This window comes from Petaurus breviceps, unplaced genomic scaffold (assembly GCF_028583685.1).
Source record: "Petaurus breviceps papuanus isolate PSGF00001 unplaced genomic scaffold, PetGlider_PUasm1.0 90977, whole genome shotgun sequence".
NCBI classification, from domain to species: Eukaryota; Metazoa; Chordata; class Mammalia; order Diprotodontia; family Petauridae; genus Petaurus; species Petaurus breviceps.
The window spans coordinates 54,726,765-54,752,450 of NW_027187391.1; the positions used below are offsets into that span (position 1 = coordinate 54,726,765).

The 25,686-nt window shown below is 34.4% G+C and overlaps 1 protein-coding gene across 3 annotated transcripts in view; it reads left to right on the forward strand.

Moving 5' to 3' along the window:
* Window positions 1-25,686, forward strand: part of ASCC3 (activating signal cointegrator 1 complex subunit 3) — a 373,754-nt gene that overhangs the window by 336,495 nt on the left and 11,573 nt on the right. For all 3 annotated transcript variants that reach the window (XM_069077160.1, XM_069077161.1, XM_069077162.1), the window contains exon 37: window positions 10,512-10,736. In XM_069077160.1, coding sequence (XP_068933261.1) covers window positions 10,512-10,736 — 225 coding nt within the window. The remainder of the gene's footprint in view (window positions 1-10,511; window positions 10,737-25,686) is intronic.

Genomic DNA, 25,686 nt, shown 5'->3' on the forward strand with positions numbered 1-25,686 from the left:
CATTGACATTGTAAGAAATTGGAATTATATCTGTCATCTTTAAATATTTTACCATCTGCACATCCTAACATTGTTTGAACCTTTTGTTTTGGTTAAGGATATTATGGACACATTTTAAATGAGACATTGTTAATATTTAAGTAATTAGAATTTTTACTGTTCATTTTGAAGCAAATACTCCTTGACAACATAAGGCACATTTTTCATTTCCATTATTTTTACCCAGAGTCTTATTAAGTTCATTCATAATTTACCTTGAAACTGTGAATTAAATTAAACCTTAATTTACAGGTTGGCTATAAATATCAGATAACTATAGTATATGAGGATTTTTTCCATTATTATACTTTCATGCATTAATTCAATGCAGAATTGGAAATTTTTTCAGTTTAATAAATAGCTTTAAGATAAGTGCTAATTATTATATATTATAAACAGAGCTAATTGGGAATTTGGATAGGTTCAATTAAAAAATTTTCCATCTTGTCCTCTCCCTAGTTGCTCTCTTAGGAAAATGTTAATGATTGAATATAAAGCATTAATTTGCCGTGAGGTAGTACATAGGAAAAAGAAAGGAATATGAAATATTTTCTTTTCTTTTTTTACCATTTGGTTTTCCTGGATGTGGTATAGCAAATGTTAAAATGGTTTTTTTTTAATGTTATTGTAAAAATGATATATGTAACATCTAGGTAATGAATAGTGTTAAAAGGCAATGGAATTAAAATGGTGCTGGCAGGGAAATTTACCGAAATGCGTTCAATAAAGCTTCAGTGGCCAAAAGAAGGCACTGGAATGTGAGAAACTAATTTTGGTTTGTTTTAACGCCTCAGTATGTTACAAATTAATCAAGTGCTACTTAAAGTCTAGAACTCATTAACTTTATAAGTTTTACTTTTCCCATGACAGAAATTAAGTTAAAGCATAAAGCTTCTTTAGTCTCTCACATTGATCAGGCTACAGCCTCTGCTGCACAAGTGCCCTCTTATCTGCTATTTAGTAAGTTAAATGTAGGCAATGGGATGTGCAGCTACATAAAAGTACTAGTTTTCCTGTTATGTAATGTTTTCTTGAAACAAAGTATAAATTCATGTTGACTATTAATTTCAAATTAACAGTTTACTCAGGGAAAACCATTTTATTTTATTCAGTTAATCTAAAAGGCAAACAAATGCAGAGATCCAGTTGACAAATAGTCTCCCAGTAACTTTTCCAAGACAGAATAGACCAAGGTAGAAGATAAGCATTCAATAATTTCTGCCAAACCCGGGATAAAGCAAAGTTGATTTATTATAGGTGTCTTAAAAAAAAAAAGTCACCTTTGGGATATAATTCCTTGCAGCTTCACCTCTACCCAAGTGCCAGCAAAACACTGAAAGAAATTTCACTATAGTCTATATTTGTCAGATTGTTCCCATGTGAACAAGTAGGTGCTACAAGTTATATGATGTGATAGTTTGACTAAAGCATCATGTCAAAACCTGTATCACTGCTAACTAAAATAAGTACAGTATGCAAACAAAACAGAGTAATACACAGTTCTGGACTTTACGTGGGGTAGCTAAGTTCATGCCATTTGCAGAACAGATTGAGGTTTGTAATGAAAAGGAAAATGAAAATGAAAACTACTGAGTGAACAGCAGGGCCCATTTGATGTGATTATGAAGGATGTTTCTTTATTCTGTCTTTTCTTGTGCAATCTAAAAACAGTAGCAGGGGGTTACAAGCAGAGTTCATCATAGGGTTGTCAATCACTGTCATTTAACATTTGCAGTAGAAGATGTCTTTATTCCAGGACAGCTGGGCAAATCAGAGAAACAGATTTGTAGTTAGTAGTCTGTCCAGCCTACACTAAACAAACAAGGACAGGGCAGACATAGCGGCCTCTCACATAAAAATATAATGGACTCTGCTGACCTTGGTGCCCCCCTTTCAGCTTCAATCCCAGTTGCATAAAAGCTTCACTCCCTATTCTCAATTTCCTTTAATTACCTACATGATGCAGATAAGAAAATGAACCTCACTTACAGTCAACGATCACACACAGGAAATTAAGTAGACGAGTTATTTAAAATTGGAGGAAGATTTTGGAAGTAAATACATGTCACATTGTGGAAGAAGTAGAGGTGTGTGTGTGTGTGTGTGTGTGTGTGTGTGTGTGTGTGTTTCTGGAATGCTAGGTGCTGGTGCTGCTCATTGTCAATCCTGTGACTCTTGTTTTCCTGAGCTAGAAACCTAAACTAGTGAAAAATCTTCTTTGTAAATATTCTGCAAAATCCAGAATGAAATCCTTGAAGGAGTAAAGAGCTAAGTAAAGGAGTGAAGCAAACATGCAACATTCTAAGGGCTTAGAAGGATGGTGACCCGAGATTCCAGGAATAAATGACCACAGTTTTCACAAGAGATTCTGGCAGTGAGATTGAGGATTAAAAAGCAGTTGTCTTCAGTCTGTCTTCATTTTTAATCTGCTTCTAGAGTAAGCAACCACATAATAAAATGCTAATTAATATTTCTTATGGTTCTAGAAACTTTTCATTAAAATGCTTTTCACTGATTTTGCTTTGATTTAAAAGACACTAATGTTTAATATCAAAATAACTTATCCAATAGCCCATTTTCTTCTAAGAAGTTTTACCTGATCTAGTAAAAAAGGATTTATCCTTCCACATTGTCTTACCACAGTCATTTCAGTTAGTTTCACTAAGGTACATTAAAAAGAGCATTTTTCCATATCACATTCAGAATCACTTGTCTTTGTGAACATTTAATTAATATGGATTTGAAAGAAGTCTGATTGGAGATTGGAGACTAAAGCCCACAGTATCAAATCTATAGTTCAAGAGGGATACAAAACCCTGAATATTTTATCTTTAATTTGACAGTCTCTTTGTAGAATACACAATTATGAATGCATTCTCCTATTATGAGAGCATTGTCTTTCAGAGAACTAAAATGTTCACTGACCCAGTTACAGAAAGTGTGTGATTCTCAGGAAAAAATGAACCAAAAATCAGTTACTTGTAAACTAGAAGCATGAAAGTTATCAATTTAGTGAGTTATATTTTAAGCAAGGTAATTTTATTTATATTTATATCTTAAATTACATTTCCAGGAAAATGAATGCATTTAAATGATTTAAAATACAAATTTCCGAATGAAACATATTAAGTATAACTTCAGTTGAAAATTTAAAAAAATGAAGGGGTTGGACTAAATTATCTCTGTAATGCCCCTTCCAGCCCTACATCTATGATTCTTTTCTCTTTTGTTCTCTAAAGTAGGCAGCCTTAGAAGCTGAGTCAGCATCCTCCAGGCTATCAAACAGGCTAGAGATCAAGTCATCTAAATGACTTCTAAATCCAGTGAGACTTCCTATAGAACAAACCATGGGTTCTTAGTAGGGTAAGCCAAGTTAAAACAAAATGAATTCATTTTCATAGGACACTATTTCTCAAAAAAAAAAAAAATGAGTCTTTGCTAGAGCAAAAGAAAAAATGAACCTGCTACAGTTTACCACTTTTGGGGTGAGGGTAGTAGGGGAGAGGAATTACTGGTTTGGTGTTTTTTTTTTTAATACTTTGAAACAGTGGAAGGAATAGCATTTTGATGAGATACTGATATTTGCCTTAAGCAAATGACTGTTTTCAGAAATAAACATCTAGATATTGTCTTATAAACCTTGACAATGAAATAGACCACCTGTTAGATTCCATACTCTTCCAGTGTACTACAGGTGCAGGTGAAGATATGCTCATCCTTTAACTAGTCTGATCCTTCTGCAAAAGATACTTAGTCTGTTATACCTTGAGCTTAGAACCTTTCCAGCTTGGTAGAACCTGCCAGGGCTTGTCCTACACTGACATAACCTTTAGGAGCCCAGAGTCACATCCATACTATGATGAAGAATTGTATTAAACCTTTTTTGCCCAGTAAAATGTGATGATCACAAAAACCATCCATTGTGACAAGCTCAAAAATGAAGAAAGACAACTACCTAATAGATGGAGACAGATTTTAGGTAAGATCCTCCAAGTGCCTAAATCAAACTCTTCTGGATTGCACTTCATTGCTAACTGTTAAATATGCATCTCTTATTTGAAAAGTAATAAGAAGTTACCTTCTAGGTTTTCCTCCATTACTAGAAGTGTAATTGCCACCATTTTTGTGTTGACCTTCACTGAAATTAATCTAGTCTATAAAGGATGATAAAGATTTTGGTCTTGTGTTGATGAAAATAAGACTAAATTTTCCTTAGTTAATGATGCCTGTCACTTCTCTGCAGCAGCTATTTACAAGCAATATCATGAATTCTCCTTTATATCATATACTGCCCTCTCCCAGCAAAAAAAGGCCAGAAACCTAACCATCACCATCACTTTAGTTTTCAAAGCAAATAAGATGTTCTTGTTTAGTCATGAAAGCTACCTGTCATGTTGCAGAATAGGGGCAGAGGATGGGAGAAAAGATGTACCACTTTTAGGTAAGTATTAAACTCTTAAGTAATGTATCTTTGCTAAGGGTAGAATTGCTATAGGAATCCAGTTACCATTATTATCCCTAGCTCCCTATGGTTATGCCACATTGTAACTGCCAAGGGGGAAAATCATATTTAATTGGTTTAGAGGGCTTTTAGTCAAAGGAATTGGAAAGCCACTAGCCAAGAGAGACTGTAGCATGCATTAAATACAGGGATTGCTGGATTGGCTACTTCAATCAAATGGATTTCTCAGGATAACATCTATGCTAAGATTTTACTCTTTTATTTATAGATTTACAAATAATTTCCAAAAAGTTGCCTGCCACAAAAAATTTTATCTGACCCTGAAAATTAAGCTTTTCTCACTACCAAATGCATCATATCCATGATATGATACTTCTGAATATGAACAAATTCACTCTTTACTAAAGATAGTAACTATTATCTTTGGGGTGAGGACAGTTTCTGAATTACTTAGTAGGTGATTTGTGTTTTTCAATTAAGACTTAGAATCTTGCTGACCTGCATACAATTCATTTTGTTTTAGACCTAACCTAATTTCCTACATAACTTTGGATCCATATCATTTTGTATGACTATAATAGCATGTTGATTTTTTTTCCTATGGGGAATAAACCAAATGGGATTTGATTATTTCATATGGACTAAAGATTATCTCGAATATTGAAATCTTTTTAGCCTAGTACATTCTGCAAGTGAATTTAAAGCTTAGTCTTTTGGATGAAGGCATGGGTAAGACTGGGTAGATTCCTGAATTATCCAGATTATTGCCACTTATTTTACACTTGCTTTGTCCAAGAGCAAGGTTGGACTGCATACAATTGTATTCCAAGTTTTGTTATTGTTGGAAGTATCATTCTCCTTATCCCTCTAGCTTAATAATGCCTTGGAATCATTTTAGATTGTTCCTCCTCTTTTTACTATATTTGTTTATGCTTTTTTTCCTTCTTAAGTTGTTCATAACTATCTTCTAAGTATACTTCAAGATCTAGAACAAGTCCTTCTTCCTCTGTAGAACTTTTCCCTCACAACTCTCTCACCTTTCTGAATTCCTGAAGCACTTGTTGTCTCTGCTACGTAATTTTATTACTTTCTTGCTTCCTGATTATTTCATGTGTTGAAGACTTATCTCCACAATAAGTTTGTAAAAGCAAATTATTCTGTCTTCTGTCCCTTTTGTCCTAGGTACATATTAGATGCTTCATAAATTCTAGTTAATTGACCAATAAAACATCTGATAGTCTGTAGTAGTCTGATGTGGATTGCTCCATATCACTGCCAATAACTTTTCTCCTAATCTCAAATAAGATTGCATGTTATGGTATGACCCATTTCCCAACTGCTGCCCCAATATAAAAATAGGAAGAATGAAGGTAGAGTCAATCAGATAATGGAAAGTAATTGACCCAAAGTGAGTAGAGCATTCAAGTAGATGAGAAATTACTGCTAAATCCAGAAAGAAAAAACAAGACAGAGAAAATGGTAGTCTTGGACAAAACCTGAGCAGTACATAGCAAGAAACTTTCTTAACAAAGAAAACTAAAATACAAAAGAATTACCATGTTAATTCAGCAAATCTTTATTATCTGTGATATGCAAACCACTCTCTTAGGTATTGAGAAAGATACAAATTTTAGTTGACATTTGTTTGCCCTTATAAGGGTCTGCATAGTCTCATAGAAGGAATGACACATTTACAGATAACTAACCTAAAAGAGGTTTAGGATGTTATGTGAGTCTTTACAAAGGGTCCAGTCACAACATGGTGCCCACTGTTCATTCATTTCTTGACATTACACATATGAGTTATCTAGTTATCCCTTGTTCATACCATATGGGTGGCCCACTCTATCATCTGGTCATACATCTTTTTGATGACATCCTATACATGTTTCATGTGCAATAATTCATAGGCAGACTACTCAATCCTAGTGTGCATCTTCCCATTGCTCCTTGGGTAACCCTTAGTTTTAATTCTCTGAGTCTGGTTTTCAGTGATATAAGTATACAGTATCACCAGAACAATGTTGTTAAAGAAATAGACCCTTTTTTCTTCGAAAAGTTCTGGAATCATTAAAGCACTATACAGTTTTCCAAAAGTGATACAGCCTTCTGCTCCTATTCAGTTCTTAATCCAATTTGTTGTCCATTCTAAGATATAGATGATAATCTATTCCAAGGGATCAGTAAAAGAGATATCCATTCTTCCTAAGAGATAGGGAGACAATCTCTATGAGCTGCCCATCTAACTCTGTGTTGTAGTCTGAGTAAGAGAAATTTTGCATCCACTTTTCTTGTGTAGAATTCACATGAGTAATTAAAGATCTCATTTAGGAGACTCTGCATTGTTTGGAGTTTAATACAGTCAGTTCTATGTCATCCCCAAATAGGAGCATCTGGAAGACATCATCTAGAGGGAATATATCTTCCATTTTGTCTTTGAAATGAGCATTGTCTAGGACTGTGGGGGTAAAAAAGCAAACACAAAAAACCTTAATTTTGGTATGTGGATTAATGAACAAAAATGTGTTATATGTTTACTATGTGCCAAGAACATATACTAACTTCTTGGAAGAAGCAAGACAGTTTCTGCTTTTGGGACATTTCCAGTTGTGAGAAACAAGAGATACATGCAGGGAAGACACATTCTTCAAGAAGCTTTTATTAATGGGGCATTTTGTTCTGCAGCAAATAATTTTTTTATAGTCAAGCTGTAAGCACAGTGAGATCTTTAGTTTACTAGACCTTTCAGTTAGTTGTATGCCTGCAAATATTTGGTCTGCCATAAAATATCATTTGCAAAACCTTCCTGTTGTCATACCTTCATGAAGGATACCTCTTAGATAGATGGATGGATGGATATATGCACATATACATATATATCTTCATACACATATGCAGGTTATTCTCAAAAAATTTTACTAGAAGTAAACATGTGGGACAGAAATTATTTCATTCTCTTTGTACCTTTTGGGAGGGACTTTATTTTTTGTAAAGTTAGTGATTTTTTTTCTAAGGGTTTGGTATTCTCTCATCTTTCAAACATCTTGAGCAGCTAGGTGGCACAATGGATAGTTCTGAACATGGAATCAGAAGATCCAAGCATAAATCTGGCTGTAGACATTGACTAGCTGTGACCATGGGCAAGTCACTTAACTTCTTTTTGCCTTGATTTCCTCATCTGTAAAGTGGGATAATAATAGTACCTACCTCCCAGGGTTGTTTTGAGAAAATTTTTGTAAGGCATTTTGCAAAACTTAAAACACTGTATAAATACTAGCTTATTAAACCCCAATGCCCACTGAGTTGTGTCACTCCCAGCAGTTCCCTCCTCTGCATATACTTAATCTACTTCAGCAGTTTTTTCCTCTTTGTTTTCTCTAGTACCATTTCTACTTCCTCACTTAGTACATTGAGGACTATGATAAGAGTCTAAATGTAGTGACCCTGCTGTCATTTATATAGAAAAGACATTCCTCTATCAAGCTTTACATGTTTCCATTTTTTGCATGTTTGTTGTCCTTCTAGTTTCTTCCTTAAGTGACTTTAGAATGATTTGGCTCAGTTAACAGTGTTAGCTTGATCTTCATTCATCATTACAGAACTGGATAGGGTAAGAGGGTATTCAAGCCCTGGTTAGAAGACTGTGGAAGAGAGAGCCAAAAACGGAAGATGTTTCAAGAAAACTCTTTCCTGAGATAGTGTTCTGGCAGGGCGAATTCACAAATCAGAAGAGAAAAAAGCTCCAGGGCAGAAGTTTCTCCAGGGCATGGTTTCTGGTGTAGGCAGTCAGGTGGTTAATGAGCAGGCTCTTTACAGATATTCCTCATGCTGCATTTATATCAGGTAAATTTCCTTGGCAAATCTTAACAATAGTCTTTGTGTCTACTCTATTATCCATTTCCCATTTTCATCATCCACAGCTTATTTAGATCAAGTTGTGATTGCCTTAATTGCTCACCATATCTTCATTTTTCTTTATTGTCATTCAGCATTGACTTTGAGCTTTACTCTAACAAGCTGGGTGGTCAACTGTACACAATTGGGTGATGGTTCACCCAGCATTTCCTATCTGTTAAAATATAACAAATTTCATTTTTGGTGATATTAGTTAATTAATCACTTGGACTCTTTCCTCAAAGAAAATATATTAATGATATGTAGGTTTGATATTTCTAAACCTTTGACCTCTCTCTTTTCTACTACTGCACCGTGTTTCACAACATGTATCTCCATTCTATCCTATTCCCACCTTTTCACTGAAATTAAGTATTAGAGGCAGCTAGGTGGCACAATGAATAGAGTGCCTACTCTGCAGTCAGGAGGACCTGAGTTCAAATATGGCCTCAGACACTTAACACTTACTAGCAGTGTGTTGGGCAAGTTACTTAACCCCAGTTGCCCTGCTTTTCCCCTCCAAAAAGCGAGAGAGAGAGAGAGAGAGAGAGAGAGAGAGAGAGAGAGAGAGAGAGGGAGGGAGGGAGGGAGGGAGGGAGGAAGGGAGGAAGGAAGGAAGGAAGGAAGGAAGGAAGGAAGGAAGGAAGGAAGGAAGGAAGGAAGGAAGAAAATGTGCATATTAAGTTTAAAGGGTCTAATCAAATTTATTTTAAAATTTTTCTACCATTTCATCCTCTGCAAAAATTCTAACATTTACAGAGTGAAATGAATAAAAGAATAAAGTTATGCATAGAACAAAATGAAGGGTGGAGAAGGGAAATGTACTGAACACTACAGAGTGCTGAATATCATATAATGAAACCTCTAAGGGGTGCCATCAGTAACTTCCTTCACATCCAAGAGTCAACAAGAATCAAACAAGTCATGGAAAAGGGGATAATTGTAGAACAAATGATTGATTTAGTTAAAACTATATGTAAAGAATAGCTCAGTTATCAAGGGCAATGGGGTGTATCTCAAATAATTACTTTTTGAAAAGTAAGATTCCATATTCACACAACACTAATAGCTAGAGCTAAAAAAAAATTTAAGAGGAAGAAGCCTACATACTTCTCTAAAATATAAGACACTCTCATTAATGAAACAGTAAACTATATTTTTATAACATTATCAATTTTCTGATTTCTCTAGTTATCGAATTACAGGGGGAAATATCCTCTAGACCAGAGGTTCTTAACCAAGGATTTGTAAATAGATTTGAAGGTGTCTGTGAACTTGAATGGGGAAAAAAATCACATGTTTATTTTCACTAGCTTTTGGTTTTCTTTCTAATCCTATACATTTTATTGCACGTATTTAAAAACATTCTGAGAAGTGGCCCAGGGACTTCACCAGACTAGTACAAAAAAGTTAAGAACCACTGTGTCAGATGGTTGAACATGATTTCATAGCACTAGAGTTAGGAAAAGGTTGTGTAGTAGCAGAAAGAGCTCTGACCCCTCAAATCCACAGTCATTCACACAAGATATTTGTTAGATACTCTGGGGTACAGTGTCCTCCCCAGAGTAGGTTTAATTTGTGAAATAGGCCATTTCTGTGTTTCTGTCTTATCAGTTTCTCAGTATTCACATATGGGCTGACATCATTCAGCTCAGTTTAACAAACCTCAAAAAAGTTTGGCCAGACTATCAGATTAATAGAGTTTTGCCTTACTGAGTATGACTTTAAAGACTGAAGAATAAAAACAAGGAAATTTCTAAACGTGAATGACTCCAAAATGTCTTTTCCTTATCTAATTAATTTAGAGTAAAATAAGCTTTAAGTTATGTGCTACCTAGTAATATACACCCACACACCCACAGCCACACTTATCCAAAAGACTACATATCACCACTGACCATGTTAACATTCAAAATGGTTGTTCTAAGTAAACAAGTCTAAGAAATATGGTAGTAGGCCTGATTTCTAAAAGTTGTTTTGAGGCACAGTCAAAAGCAAAGCAACTATTTATTCTTAGGTCATGAAAGAGATACATATATGTAAATATTAAAAATATATACATATATGTATATATTCATATTATATATATATATAATTTTCCCATTTTGTTTTTAAGGATGCTGAAGAGTATGCAGATCTGCCAGTAAGGCACAATGAAGATCAGATGAACAGTGAACTGGCAAGAAATCTCCCCATTGAAGTAAATCCTCATTCATTTGACAATTCCCACACAAAATCACATCTCCTACTTCAAGCTCATTTCAGCCGAGCCATGTTACCATGCCCAGATTATGGTACTGACACTAAAACAGTATTAGACCAAGCTGTCAGAGTGTGTCAGGTATGACCATCAATTTTTATACCATTTTTTTCTCCTTATGTGTTACAGTATTTTTCAATTTCAAAGAAAAGTGTGCTTTAGTTTTTAAAAATTTATTTCTGCATTATGGTTAGACTTAGTGAATTAAGTGAAAATAAGAAAAATTAAAGAACGCCACAAATATGAAATCTGGTTATTTCCAAAATTGAATACTTAGCAGATATAAATTGGCAGATATCATTCCACATATTATTTCAAAGCCAAATAGATGATTCAGACAAAGAACAATCTATTTGTCTTTTTTCTGTTTTGGTTGATGAGACTAGGAAATCAGTTTCAGTGAAAATGAAAATTAAGTTTAGCATTTTTATTTAATTTGTAGCAAAGTGCCATTAAGAATAACCATAATCTGCTACATGTAGTAAGAGTTTAATGCCTTCAGTTCTAGGTTCTTAGAAATAAGATTATACAAACTCACTGAGTTATTTCTTTGTATCATTATGGTAAAGGAAATATTTTCCTAGTTTTCATTTGATATCTAGAGATTTCAAAATGTTTTTTCAAAATATGAAAAGAATCCATTACAATGAATGTGTCTCCTGTTATTCTTATGCTAATGGGTGTCTATTAAGAAATCTGTTAAAAATAGGCCCAGGGAACAAAAAGAAAACATGGTTCTAGCAGACATAAATATTTTTGACGTTGTTTTGTGACTAACACATGGTTTATGTCTCCAAGAAGATGATTTGCTTTTCATTAGTCACTCTTTACAAGCTAAGGTTAAAGATCCTAAAGTTTTAGCAGTGGGGTGTCATTTGATGTAGGCACTATAATTTTTTTTTCTAATCTTTGACTTATTGGTGAATTCTGTGATAAAAAGAATTGTAAATGGAATTAAACTTTTTAAGTACATTTATAAACCTCCAAGTATGTACAGACATATATGTATACATATATGTTATGTTGCCTGAGTTGATTTTATAATTAGAGAATCCCTATATATGTTCTTTATTTGACTTTCTCATCATGTCCCTACCTTAGGTCTTAAAAGCTATAGAGAAATAAAAATAATAGGATGATTTCAGAGAAGTCAGTCTAAGCCAGTAGTAAGAAGGAAAGTTAGATATGGTCAAGGTTTTTTTTTTTTTTAAGTTTTTTGTTTGTTTTTTAGTTTCCACTATGGGTTTTTCTTAGTAACATGATATCTTCTTAGTCCTATGTTAGTCATTTTAAGAGCAATAGCCTTGACAATCTTAAATATTATATTTTTTTGGTTACCCAGCTTTTTTAGCTTAAGGATCTCCATCCTTACACTATTAAAGCTATAAAGAAATGTCAGTCAGATCTATGTCTTAAATCCTGTTCTCACAACTCTTTCCCCTCCAGACTTGTGATAAAGATAAATCAGTAGGGAAAAGGAAAGAAATATTCAGGTGACTGATGGAAAACTTTGGAAAGCTAAAGAGTTGATTTTTTCCATGATTGGCTAACCATCCTAAACCCTGGGCACTGCAACTTTCAATCGGCATATGTATGCTCTAGCTTTTATATGCATTTGTTTAAACAGAGTTGTTGGGTTTTTTTCAGGTAACAATTATACAGGCTGATGGAAAGTTAGAATGTGTTGTGCTACTACTACCTTCACGGGACAGTGGCATGACCTTGTAGTCTGAGAACAGGATTAACCATAAAGTCAGCTCCAGTACTGCTTCATTCTAAGGCCTTGGGGAAGTCACTTAACCTCTGCTACCTGAGCAAAACTACTACCTTACACAGATGATATATTAATGTTTATAAAGTAAACAGTGATTCTGGGACTTAAAGAGGTAGGCATAGATTGATATTTTAAAGTTCTTGAAAGTGTTTTCATATTTCTCTCCCTAAAAGTGTGAATAATTTTGTTTCACTAAAAAATATCATACTAGATAGACTATTTCATATTATCGACACCATAGTACAGTCATTTACAAAGAATTTGGTTATTGTATTTTCCCAACTCAAAAACATCCTAGATATACCCTTTACACACTCTCACCCACAAATCCTTTAGAAGTGAGATTTGTGCATGTTTTTGTCGGCTTCTTTTTTCACATTTTAGTATTACTAGCAGTGGTATCTTTACTTAGTCCCTGTTATCCACATAACTCAAAGCCTTGTGACCATTTCCCCATTCTCTCTCTCTCTCTCTCTCTCTCTCTCTCTCTCTCTCTCACACACACACACACACACACACACACACAGAGTCTATCAGCATACATACTATCATACTTTAAATATGACTAATATTTTCCATTTTTATACTTTTATCAACTATTTTGAGAAATTTTAGCCATTTTCCACATACATAATTAGATATCTTGGTCCTTCACCTCTGAAAATGTTTCTCTTGATTATATCAGCTAATAAAATGTATCTGTAGTTCCTGATACATGAACTGAAATTATTTCTGTACTAGTATACTAAAGAAAAAAGCCTTTATATTAACCCTCAGAGTCAATGCCATTATCTGTATTTTGCTGATGAGATGTGCCAAGAAGTTGTGACTGGTCCAAGCTTACCCAACAAATAAGTGACAAAACTAAGACTGGAGAGAGGAAGTGGCTACTTGTTTGATTGGCTCACCGAGCTACATTGCTTTTCTGAATTGACAGAGCAATGGATGATTAGAAAACTAAAATAATTCGAAGTTGATATTGTTCCTCTTATAGTTTACTGTGGCATAAAGGTGACCTTGCCTTCTAAAAAACTGTGCCCCTGGAGCATAATCTCTGACACATCTACCAAGCTGAAAAGTCTTTGAGTTTAAATTTGGAGATGGGCTATGTGTATATATGTTGTCTGAGGACCTACCTATGCTAATTTTGAAGAGGCCGCTTACAGCTTGACTTTAGGGTGATGAATTGTTTTACCTACATTCCATGTTCCATTTTTGTGTGTATATTTGAACTTTAAGGATATTAGAGCAAGGGTTTAAAACCCATTCATGACACTAATTTACCAGGCAAACTTGTGAAAATCACCTAAGCTTAACACTTAAGAGATCTGTAAAGTATTGTTTATATCAGCGTGGCTTACATCAAACCTTCAACTTAATTTCTTCTGATCCAGCAAATAAATGACAAAACTAAGACTGGAGAGAGGAAGTGGATAGTTGTTTGATTGGCTCACTATGCAAAGTACAAAGTAAATGGGTGCAAAGACCAAAAGTAAATCTGTGTATGTTTGTCACTGTGAAAAATGCAATATAGTTTTTAAAAGGATCTAGTAATAATATTCTACAAGTCCACAACATAGGGATTTTATTTTATGAAAGTGGATTGTTTTTCTCTCTGTAAAACAAAATATAACATTCCCTACTTTCCGGAGCAAGAAATTCCCAAATTTTAAAATCATCAGAATTTCTCTATTGAAAATGAGAGAAGAAATTCCAAAAAAAAAAAAAAAACCTCAAGAATTTAATTCAACTAAACATTTATTAAACACCAGATGTGCACAGGGTACCAAGCTAAATGACTTGCCCAGAGTCACAGAGCTGATAAGTAGATGAAATAGGATTAGAACTCAGCCCTTCCTGACCCCAAGTCCAGCACCAATATACTTGTCATATAGTTGCCACTTTTATAGCACCTGTAGTACTGTTAAACAATAAAAATATAGTAAATGACCAATACTCAATAAATCAAAAATAAAACAGGTTAGTTTCATGTGCTGTCCTGATTTGACCTACAAATCACTTTTTTTTTTCCCATGTTGTGAGTCCTGAATTTAATTGTACTGTAGAAGGTCAGGTAAGAGACAGTAGGGATAAAATAACAGTGGTATAGTGCTGATAATTTTAACATTAAGTCACCAAAAGCTAAATTCATCCTTATAGCGAGTCAGCTAATTTGTTCTATAGTATATTTTTTTGACCCAGACTGTTCTGTAATCAAATTACTTGGAGTCAGAAAGGACCTTCATTCAAATCTTATTTCATCAACTTACCAGTTGTGTGACCTGGGCAAGTAATTTATGTAGGTTTCAGTTTCCTTATCTGTAAAATGGGATAATAATAACGAAACCTACCTCTCAGAGCTGTTGTACAGATCAAGCAGTATAATGTAATGTACATTATATACATTAATATATTAATATATACATTAATAAGTAATAATGCAATGTAAAGCATTTTATAAACTTCAAAGCTCTGTATGAATGCTAGCCATTGTTATTATAATATACAATACCCAAGAAGTCTCTGCTTTCAAGGAATTTTATTGTAAATAAGTAAAATAGATCCTAAGATTTCTTCATTCTTTTTCTATTTATTTTGCCTTTTTAAAGCCCTCTCTTTACCTATTTTAACTGAATGGACCTAGATTTCTAATGGACCTCTTTTTTTTTATGCTTAGGGCAATATGAAACAGGCCAGTACTATTCTCTGATGCCACTTTGTTCAGAGGAACATAAGTTTTTACAAAAGCTGCCCTAATTGTGATGTGTGCTGCTTGCTTAACAAAATATCGAATATAATAAATTAATATTCCTGTCTATGACATTTAATACCCATTTAAAAGTTTATGTTTCAGATAGCACCAATTAATGTTCTGTTCTTTAATGCCCAACTATTCTAAAACTATTCCATCTTGAAACAAAAATGTATTTAATTCTGAGAACAGGGAATGGATTCAGTCTTTATTCATTGGCACAACTTTTTTTTTTTTAGAACTAATATGATTGCAAGTGCCTCTGCATTTGTATTAGCAAAGGACTTCCATTTCTAGTAAATAAAATCACATAGATATTTAATGTTAGCAGGATAAAACTTCTATATGAGCAAGACTTCCTTAGCCTTTGAGGAGTATTTACCTATGAATGGGTTAAGCACAGAATCAACAGGATACTAGTGTGTTGAGGGATGTCAAGACCTATTACATGAACAAGGTTTAGAATTAGAGAATCAAATACCGTTTGCAAGAAAAATGTCCCAAGTATCTCTGGGCTTAACAAAAGAAGTACTTGGTCAAATCCCTTGTTCAATATCTTCAGAAAATGTTTTGGTTAAAGGTGTTAAAATATATCCATCTAAGTGAGTTTTTTTTAATTCCCATATATAAGCCAAATGGAATTTACTCTATATCTCACAAAGCAAGCATCTAATAAATGTTTATTGAAATAAATTGAAGTAAAGAGAGACTACAATATTAATTGGCTTCCAGAATTGAATGGATGATATAGTTAGCAGCTAGACTACTAAATAAAGTCATACATTATTTTAAAGGACAGAATCTCTTTCCCTCAAATCTATTGAAAAGGCATAAAAGGGGAAAAAAGTTCATTTATTAATATGTATTCTCTAAGTGTGCATCCACTAATATTAATCCTATAATTGTATTGTCTGTATGTGGGAAGGCAGTCTGGTGTAGTTTTTTTTTATTGCCCTGGATTAAGAAATCAGGAGACCTATGTTCTTGTCCTTGCTTTCCTTGTGCCTTTTGATCAGCCCTGTAGATTTAGGGAAGTCATTTCAGTTCTCTGGGACTTTGATTTCTTATTTGGAAAATGAAGGACTAATAATAACTATTCACGTTTACATAAAGCAGTCTTCAAAACAAACTAGTAAGGTAAATTATGTAAGTTTTTTCTATTCTTATTTTTTAGAAAAGGAAAATGAAATACAGGGTAGGTAAGTGACTTGGCCAAGGTCACACAGCTAGTAAATATGAGTCAGGATTAGAACTCTAGTCAGTGTACTTTCCATTATTAATTTAATTCTATTTCAGGATTTCCAAAGCAGGAACTGAAACAACATAGAAACAGGAAGCAACTAATTACTCAATATGCAGATTTAAGGGTATAAGCAAATAGTCATGTAGATTTACTAGCAAAAAGCCTTCCTGGACTCTTCCACCACCCTCCACCACTCCCAAAGCCCTCCCCCTCCTCCCCCATACAGTGTGATTTTACTTAGAAGCTTTTGTGTGGCAGTTCGGTGATGGTTTTTTGAAGATGTGATACTGCTTATGAAGAATCTATCCCCAGCTTCCTCTTTTCACGCCCACCACAAAACCTTTTCCCGTTTGGGGCTGTAGGAAATGAGTAATGCTTAACCCATTTGTGTGATCAATTCACTTAAGCAGCTACTGTGAAATGTTAATCACAACTTTAATTTGTACTGCATTAGCATTTTGATTAACTTGTATGCTTGCTAGCGCACTTGAAGCGCTTTTACTCATAGTTACAGCTCGGAAATGACTTTTTGATTAATTAAGTTTGTTAGACAGCAGCTGAGCTTCCTGAATGCTAACCTTCTGGGGCTAAAAGTTCAGGAGAAAGTTACTGTGAACAACTGTTGCTGCTGAAAAGGATTCTCATAAATGTACTTATATTATTTTAATTATTGACAGAATATTGTATCGTTACTTTAAAATTGACCTGAACCTTTAAGGATTGTAGATTTTTTTCCTCAAGAAAACTTTTTCAGTTTTTCCTGACATCATTAAACTCTTAGAAGCTACCAAACTAGTACTGTGGTTTGTTTGTTTTTTCAGTTTCATTTGAGAGGTTTCTTGTATTTGAAGTTTTAGTTTTTTACTAATGCATTTGTTAACATGAGTTTGTATAGGGTTTTTTTTCTACTTTTATATATTCCTATAAATCAACCACTTGGATTTAAAGAATGATTGAAAATCCTTTTCTTATAGATGGACTAAGTTTGCATTCTTTCTCATATACTTTTCTTAGTTTTTTGTGAGTATGTGCTGATATTATACTAGAATACATGTGATCTGGTTTTTGAAAAGTTTTAATTTCTGTGATTGTATCACCAGATATGGGGACTACACCATAAATCAGAGGAAAGGGATGTCTAAGACTTAGGAGGAGTGGGGAGTTTTGAGAGGGCAGAGATGAGAAAGCAAGGGTTCATTGAACATTAAGACGTTGGTGGAGTGGCGCCAGAGAGAGATGGAGAGAGAGAAGAGCCATCTGTCCCATTCTTTGTACCCCTAACAAGGTAAACCCTTTTTCTAGTGTACTAAATGTAGGTCTCATCTAGATGAGTATTTTTTAAAATGCTAACTTGCACTAGTGTCAAAGATGTAAAAACTCTTTATATTGAAAAATATTAAAGTATATTGACTATTCCCAAAAAATTTACAAGATCATAGAATCTTATCTCCCAAAGGCACCTTATATATTATCTATTCTAATTATATAAGAAGTCCTTTGTGTCATTTGGAATATGTGATATTTAAATATTATAAAATAATAGCTAATCTGATTTCTAATGTATTTTTTCATTTACATTAAATATGAGTATAATGACTGAAACTTGTTTTTAAAATTAAACTGTAGTTTTTTAAAACTATCAATTCCACTTAAAATATGTTGAATAATGCATTTATCCATATTATTGAGGTTATCTCAGTATTAACTAAGAGCATTAAAATTATTTTAAACATCTTAGATTTGTACTTTATTTCACTCATAATCTAAGGTAAAATTCAATTAGTGACTCACTAAGGCTCAAAAGGAATTTAAATTTATATATTTCTCACCATATTAGAAAGAACACTGGATTTTGAGGACTGGGTTCAAATGCCACTTCTGCTATTTTGCTACCTGTGTAACATTAGACAAATCACAGAACTTTAGAGTTGAAAAGGGTCTTGACAGCCTCTAGTCCATTATAACACACTTGACAAGTCTGCTTAAAGACCTCCAATGAGGGAAAAATCACAACCTCACTGAATTTGTTTCTTAATTTTTAAAATGTTAGTTTGAGATCAAGTGATCTCTAAGCTTCCTTCCCAGTACTAAATTTTATGAACTAATATTTAATTCTTTTCAAAATAATCACATACGGTTTGAGCATAGATGGCCTTAATATACTAGAGTTTACTATTTTGATGTTATTTGAAAGAGATGTCAGTGTGTCATAAAAGATTTAGTGAAAAGTAAAATGCATATACAATAGTTAAGCAAATATAATTTGTCAAAACTGTTAAGAAAAAGTAAGAAGGAAAACCTCTGGATTTGAATTTTCAAAGATTTTAATCATTTCTATGGCAGTTTTTTAGAAATTATTTGTATGCCCTGTGTACATGAATCTGACTCTGATGCAATAAAATTTTTTCTAGGAGATACTTGCAGGAGGTTCAAGTTAAGCAGAAAGAACATGAGGAGGTACCCAAAGCAATGACTATAGCTTGTGCATCCTAAATCTAATTGCCAAAAGAATCTGCTTCCAAAACTTGTCCATGTTTTATGAGACAGTTATTTTTTTCCTTTGAATAAGAATGGATACTTAATTTGGCAATTAATTCAGTTTTCTATTTAAATAGTAAAGACAAGACTGAAATACCTGGAAAACGGCCAAACCTTCCTAGATGATTTTAGTATAGACCCTGCCAAAAACTGTTAAATTTAAAAGTTTTATTGTCTTATCTAATAAAAACCTCATGGCTTCCTGTACCTTGATATTTGTCAAGACAAATCTCAGAACCTGAAAAGCACGCGTGCACACAACACACACACACACACACACACAAACACACACACCAAACCAAAGCCCAACATATAGGAATTTTGATTTATACAAATATATCACCTCACAAACATTCTACGCAAAATATTGTAGTTGGTTTATTCTATAAGTTTCTCTAATAGCAAAATTCCTCTTACTCATCTCTTCTCCTCCCTTATCAGTTAAGTGCTTCTGGAATTCCTCTTCACTCAAGAAATATGGATAGCACAGATAACATACCTTGTATCCACACTTCCTACCTTAAGCAAATCCTCTGCATTTTGATCCCTTTCCAGATTAGCCCTGCCCATCCTGATAGCCATTCAACCACTATCTACTTTGAACTACCCTAGTATCAGGCCCTTTTTTGTCAACTGACTTTGCTACATTTGACTAGATATGGATAATACCAAAAAATTGAAATTGACCTTATCTTTAAAAACTAGAAATAACCAATTTCTGACAGGCAGACATTTTAAATATCAAATGTCTTTGTACAATCATATTATCAGCTAGATAAATCAAAACCAATACTAAATTAGGAGAAAAGATGAAAATGCCTCATAACTTTACAGCTCTGACCCAACAAACTTATTCAGGGCAATTAAGTCTATCATCCATTTTTAGAGAAGATTTAAGCCACACAAAGCAGTCTCCACAAGAACATGAGCCAAAGATCCCAAAAACTACCTCAGTTGGCAACACTTGACATCTTTGTCATGTGAAGAGATGAGGTAGACAAGAGCAACACTGATTTAAAGTTATAACTTCATTCATAAAACACTATGAAGAAGGGGATTAGAAAAAAGTGACAGACTATATTATCCTCAAAATAAATTAGATATACAAACAGACAGATGAAAGCATTTAAATGGAAAATGAATCCACAGAAAAACTGGCCTGGGCCTAGTGAAGCCAGATCATCAGGAGAGCCATCTATAAGTAAAACTGGAGGGAGTGGGGAAAAAATAGCAGATAGATGTGAAATGGGCCAGATCTACCATTATTGCTTTAATATACAAGTTGTGGGGAAGTGGGTATGTATGTTGTTCTTACGGACAACAGTGGAATGACCACATTTGGATTATGCCACTTTAGTATCTGAGAGAGTGATAAAGGCCCTTGAGAAAATTAAGTCAAGAAAAGGCACTAGATCTGATGAGATACCTGTGGAAGAAATGTTATGGTAGAAACAATTTTAAGGAACTCAAGACAAGAGAAAATAAAATATCCAAAAGAATGGGAATATTCATGGACCATACTTTTATCTAAAGACAGGAGTGGAGATGGGGACCTACACAAAGATAGCAGATTTATTCAATTCTATAAAACAGAAAATGTTCTATTCAAGGAAATAAGGACACTTGAAGAAATCTTGAAAGTGAAACAAATATAGTTTCTTAGAGCAAAACTCATTTTTATAGTCAGAACTGACTGAAATATAAGGAAGTAGATGATCCGGTAGTGTTTATTGATTTCAAACAAGTATTTCACTTTGTAAAGAAAATGTTGCCTAAAAGGCTCTCCTCAGATAAAGTGTCTCCCACTCATCTGTGTAGTTATATGAGTCTTCCAGAGCTGTTACCATTAAAATTAACTTTGTTCAATTATGTGCTAAATATCAGTATCAAGCAAGACATAAAACAGAGAGACATGCTAAAATAAAATACGTTACAGTGTCATGGAGTATGCCCTATGCAGAGTTTAAATAGAAGAGGAATTTTCTGTTTATGACAGAGTTAACTAGTTGGTCTAGTTTGCAGATGGCATTGTATTGATTTTAAATATCCCTAGAACATTGTACCTTGTCATTAAGATCCTCATTTGAAAGATAGTAGTCTAACCACTAACACTAGCAATGTGGATGAAAAAAATAATATTTTCTAAATTCTGGCTTACATTTGAATAAAGAGTCTATTTAGTTTATCCCTTATATATCTTAGATAGGCACTGGTTCATAGGAGTCAGAGTCACAAGGGATATTAGAGACTTTCTAGTCCAGCCGCCTTATTTTACAAATAAAGGAACAGAGGCCTTTGGAGAATTTCCTAAGATCACAAAATAGTAAATAGAGGTAGATTTGAACCCAGGTCTTTTAACTCCACCTCCAGAACTCATTTTCCTATATCATGCTGTCCTTGCAGATAAATAGTGAACTGAACAAGTGGAGGGTACTGGGGACTAGATCACATTTGAGAAATTGTTCCCCATTCACTGCTAATTTTTTTTTAAAAGCCCATCTTTTAACACAATAATTCTACCAATGATTCTTTATGGCTGTTGGTCAGGAGATACCATAAAATCTTAAGAGCCAAGTTAAAAGCCTCCCAAAGAACAATGAAAATACATGTGATAAATATAAAGTAAACTACAGTTTATTACCCAAAAAAAGGATCATGAAGGCCTTGTTAGGAATAGAAGGTAGACTAGACATACAGTGAGAATGAGAGGTAACAGATAGCCTTAGTGCTGCTCTCTAATACTGGCAAAATATTAAAAGAACCGTACTTTCTATGGAGAATTTATGCAAAAAAAAAAAAACATAAAAAAGAGTCACATGGGATGAAAAGACATGAAGAAGTTACATTAAACACCAGGAGAGGGTAGTGTCCACTGAAGATATCACAGTTCCATTAAAGAAATATATGAGAGTTATAAGCATATACTAAGAGATATGAGCGTGGATAGTTCTTTACCAACTAGAGTAAGTCTTCCCAGAAGGGGTGGTGTTTTGATTAGGTTTCAAGTATAGGTTAGAATCCCATACAATAAGAAGGAAAAAGGGAAGCATTGTAAATAGAGGGAAAAGTAAGATCAAAACCAGGCAGGAAAGCAAGGGACATGTGTTAATAGCTCTCTTACATGCTTCTTTGATAGGACTATGATCTCATCAATTAGCATTCTCCTCTGGTTTATGCTTCTCATACCACATAATTGTTTTCTAAGTCTTTTCATAAATCCTATGTTATCAACATCATAATTATTATTATTTTATTGGCAGTGAGTATGATATGAAATAAGGCTGGAATTAAGGTGAAAGCAAGTTGTGAAGAGTCTTAAATGCCAACTAAAGAACTTGAACTTTATTCAGTAGGCAATAAAGAGGGAGTTGTTGAAAAGTTTTGAGCAGAGGAGTGATACATCCAGATCTGTACAGTTTATGATCAGTTTGGCAGTGATGTGCAAGATAAACTAGAAACAGAAAAAACCTATGAGGAGGCTATTGCAATAGGCCTGGAATGGCAACAGGAATAAAAAGAATAAAGATGCAAGAACGATTGTGGAAGTAGAATTGCCATAACTAAACTATATGTTTGGTTAAATATGAGAATGAGGAAGAAATTAAAGATAATAGGAAGATTTTGAACATAGGAGACTAGGTGAGTGGTGGTACTACTAAACAAATCATGTAAAATCATAATGAACCAGTAGTGCTAAAGTCATAAAAGAAATTCAGGAGGTACTGACTTCTAGAAGTTAGCAGATCATAGTGATAAAGACAGAAAAATAGAATAGTTATTTCATGGTCTTCAAAGGAGGAAAGCTCATTCATTTAAATCTAACAATCATTTGTCAAGCACCTGTTAAATTCAAGGCATTGTGTATAGATTCTAAAGACACAGAGATAAAAAGGAAATATCTCTGCCCTGAAGGAACTTACGGGGGGGGGGGGGGGTGGGGGCACAGTGCAACATATATACTAAAAGTAAATATAAAATAATTTGAGAACACTAACAAACTAACAGTTAAGGAGATAGTCAATGAGTGAAGGAGCAAAATTTATTATTTATTATGTGACAGGAACATTGTCATCAGGAGAGACTTCCTCTGTGAGATGGCACGTTTGTTGAGCCTTAACAGAAGTTAGATGTTCTATGAGGTAGAAATTAAAGAAAGTATGCATAAGGGACATAAGGGACCACCTCTACAGAGGCACAGAAATGGAAGCTATCCCATTAAGTTCTGTTAAGAACCTAGCTATTACATAGATTATGGGGAGAGAAATAAAGTAAGTCTAGAAAAGCAGATGGGAGCCAGATTATAGAGAACTTTAAAAACTGAGTTCTATTTGATGCTAGAAGCTGAAGCACTGAAATGAAGTCACATAGACCACGATTTTAAGAATACTAATGTGTCAGCTCATGGAAGAAGAAACAGACCAATTAGGAACATAGGATCACAGATTTAAAGTTGAAAAGAACCTAGTCCTCATTTTATAGATGAGGAAACTACACACAGAGAGATAAAGAAGGAACAAATGGCAGAACCAAGACTAGAACCCAAGTCCTCTGGTTCCAGAAGTAGCAATTTGTTTCTTTTAATGGTACCATTATCCTCTCAGTAATCTGAGGTCAAAACCTGGGAGCTATGTTTCATTCCTTTGCTTATCAATATCCATTCAGTTACCAAGTTCTGTCAATTCTCCCTCCATGTTTTTCATTCAATCCATACTACCACCACCATGATCCAATTTCTCATTACTTTTCACCTGGACCTCTACAATAGCTTCTTAACAGTATCTAGCACACCATGTCTTGCACATACCGTGTTTCCCCAATAATAAGACCTATCCCGAAAATAAGCCCTCCCCTTACTGAGTAAGATTCCTCTAAAATAAGCCCTCCCCCGAAAATAAGCCCTATTGAGATTGCAACTGTAGTGAAGGTGATCCCCTGCACTACACGCTACATTACGGTACCCTCTGTATGCACCGTCCTCCCCACCCCCCCCGGGTGAAACACACGCTGCGCTCCGAGCTGCATCCAATCAGAGCTGCAGCAGTGAGTGCATCATCCTGTTCTTCCCCAGTGATTTGCTTGCTGGCGCCATTGAGAGCAGTGCTGCGGAGGAGAGCTGAGGCAGGACAACATAAGTGCTCCCCGGAAAATAAGCCCTTTGGTGTTTTTCTTTCCAAAAAAATTAATAACACAGTGTCTTATTATCGGGGAAACACGGTAATAGTCACTTAAGTATTTATTGGATGAATGAATGACTTGGTTTCTCCCACTTTGTCTCACCGTTCTTCCAACCATCCTACACACCAATTAGCAAATTAAGTTAGGTAGCTAGGTGTGTGGCTCATTGGATAGTCAGACTTGGAGTGAGGAAGATCTGAATTCAAATCCTGCCTCTGACACTGCAAGCTAGCTGTTCTTAGTATAGCCTCTTATTACTTCACTATTCCTTTGCACAAAAATACTTTGTGATTCTTTGTCATCCGCTAAATGCAGGCTAGACTAGCTTGAAAATGAAGACTCAATGTGATCTGACCCCCAACCTTATCTCCCATTACTTCCCTAGACATGTACACTATGCTCTTATCACCATAGATGCTTTTTTTTTTAAGCAGTTGGGGTTAAGTAACTTGCTCAAGGCTACACGGCCAGTTATTTCTGGGTGTGGTGCTAAGTATCTGACCCCGGATTCAATCCCAGGTCTCCTGACTCTGGGGCCGGCACTCTTATTCACTGCGCCACCTGGCCACCCCTTGTCACCATAGATTCTTGATCTTTCTTTTTGTGGAAAAAAAAAAAAGAAAGTAAAAAGTTTCCAACTCATTCTGTGCCTTTTGGTTTCATTTACTTCATGTAAGCAGTTACTTAGCATTATTTCTTGCTGTCTCACATCTGGATTTTACTAGGAAAAATTATTGAGAAATGCTATAAATTTTGTGAAAACTTTCAGCTTCATGAGGAAAACTTCAGAGTTAAAAACAGATGTTTTAGCCAACTGCTTGTATGCAAGCTGTCAGTATGGCGCAATTTCCAACCAAATTATAATCCAACATCAAAACTGAGATCACTAAAATTACTTTAGAATACAATTTTACAAATAATGATGCTTCATTGGGTCTAATTACTCATTTATCCCTTCCCTTTCTCTTATTTTAGCAATGTCTAGCTGATTTGTCTGAATAGGATATGGTCCTATTCATCATGGATATGACTTTGCCTTGATTCATTCCATTTGTTTCATAGAAAACTGATGGATTTCAATCAACTTGGCAGGACTATGAGAGGAGTATAAGATTTGAATCATCCCTAGATTTTAAAACATGCATCTTTTCATTATATTTAGAGGAATGCCTTCTTATAGGTTGTACTACAAGTAGAGCTGTAAAATCATTGGTTCTAAAAATTATTCTGTCCATTCCCTTGCTAGTCAGCAAAGACTTTCAATATTGCAATTCAGTAAGCAGAAACCAAGAAACGTCAATCCATTCTACTATATGGCTGTGTAAGCAGACAACGCAGGTGGATAGCTTTTATGAAAAGTAAATAGTTTTTTTGAAGCTGTTCTGTTGTGCACAACATACATAGCAACTGTAGATTTGTCCATTTGTTGAGAAAGTTAATATCATGCAAAATTATTTTCAGTGGATTGTAATGTACTTCTTTAATTGGAAAGCTTCAGAAGAGGAAAATTCAAATAAATTATTTGGTAAATATTTATTAAAGATAGCTC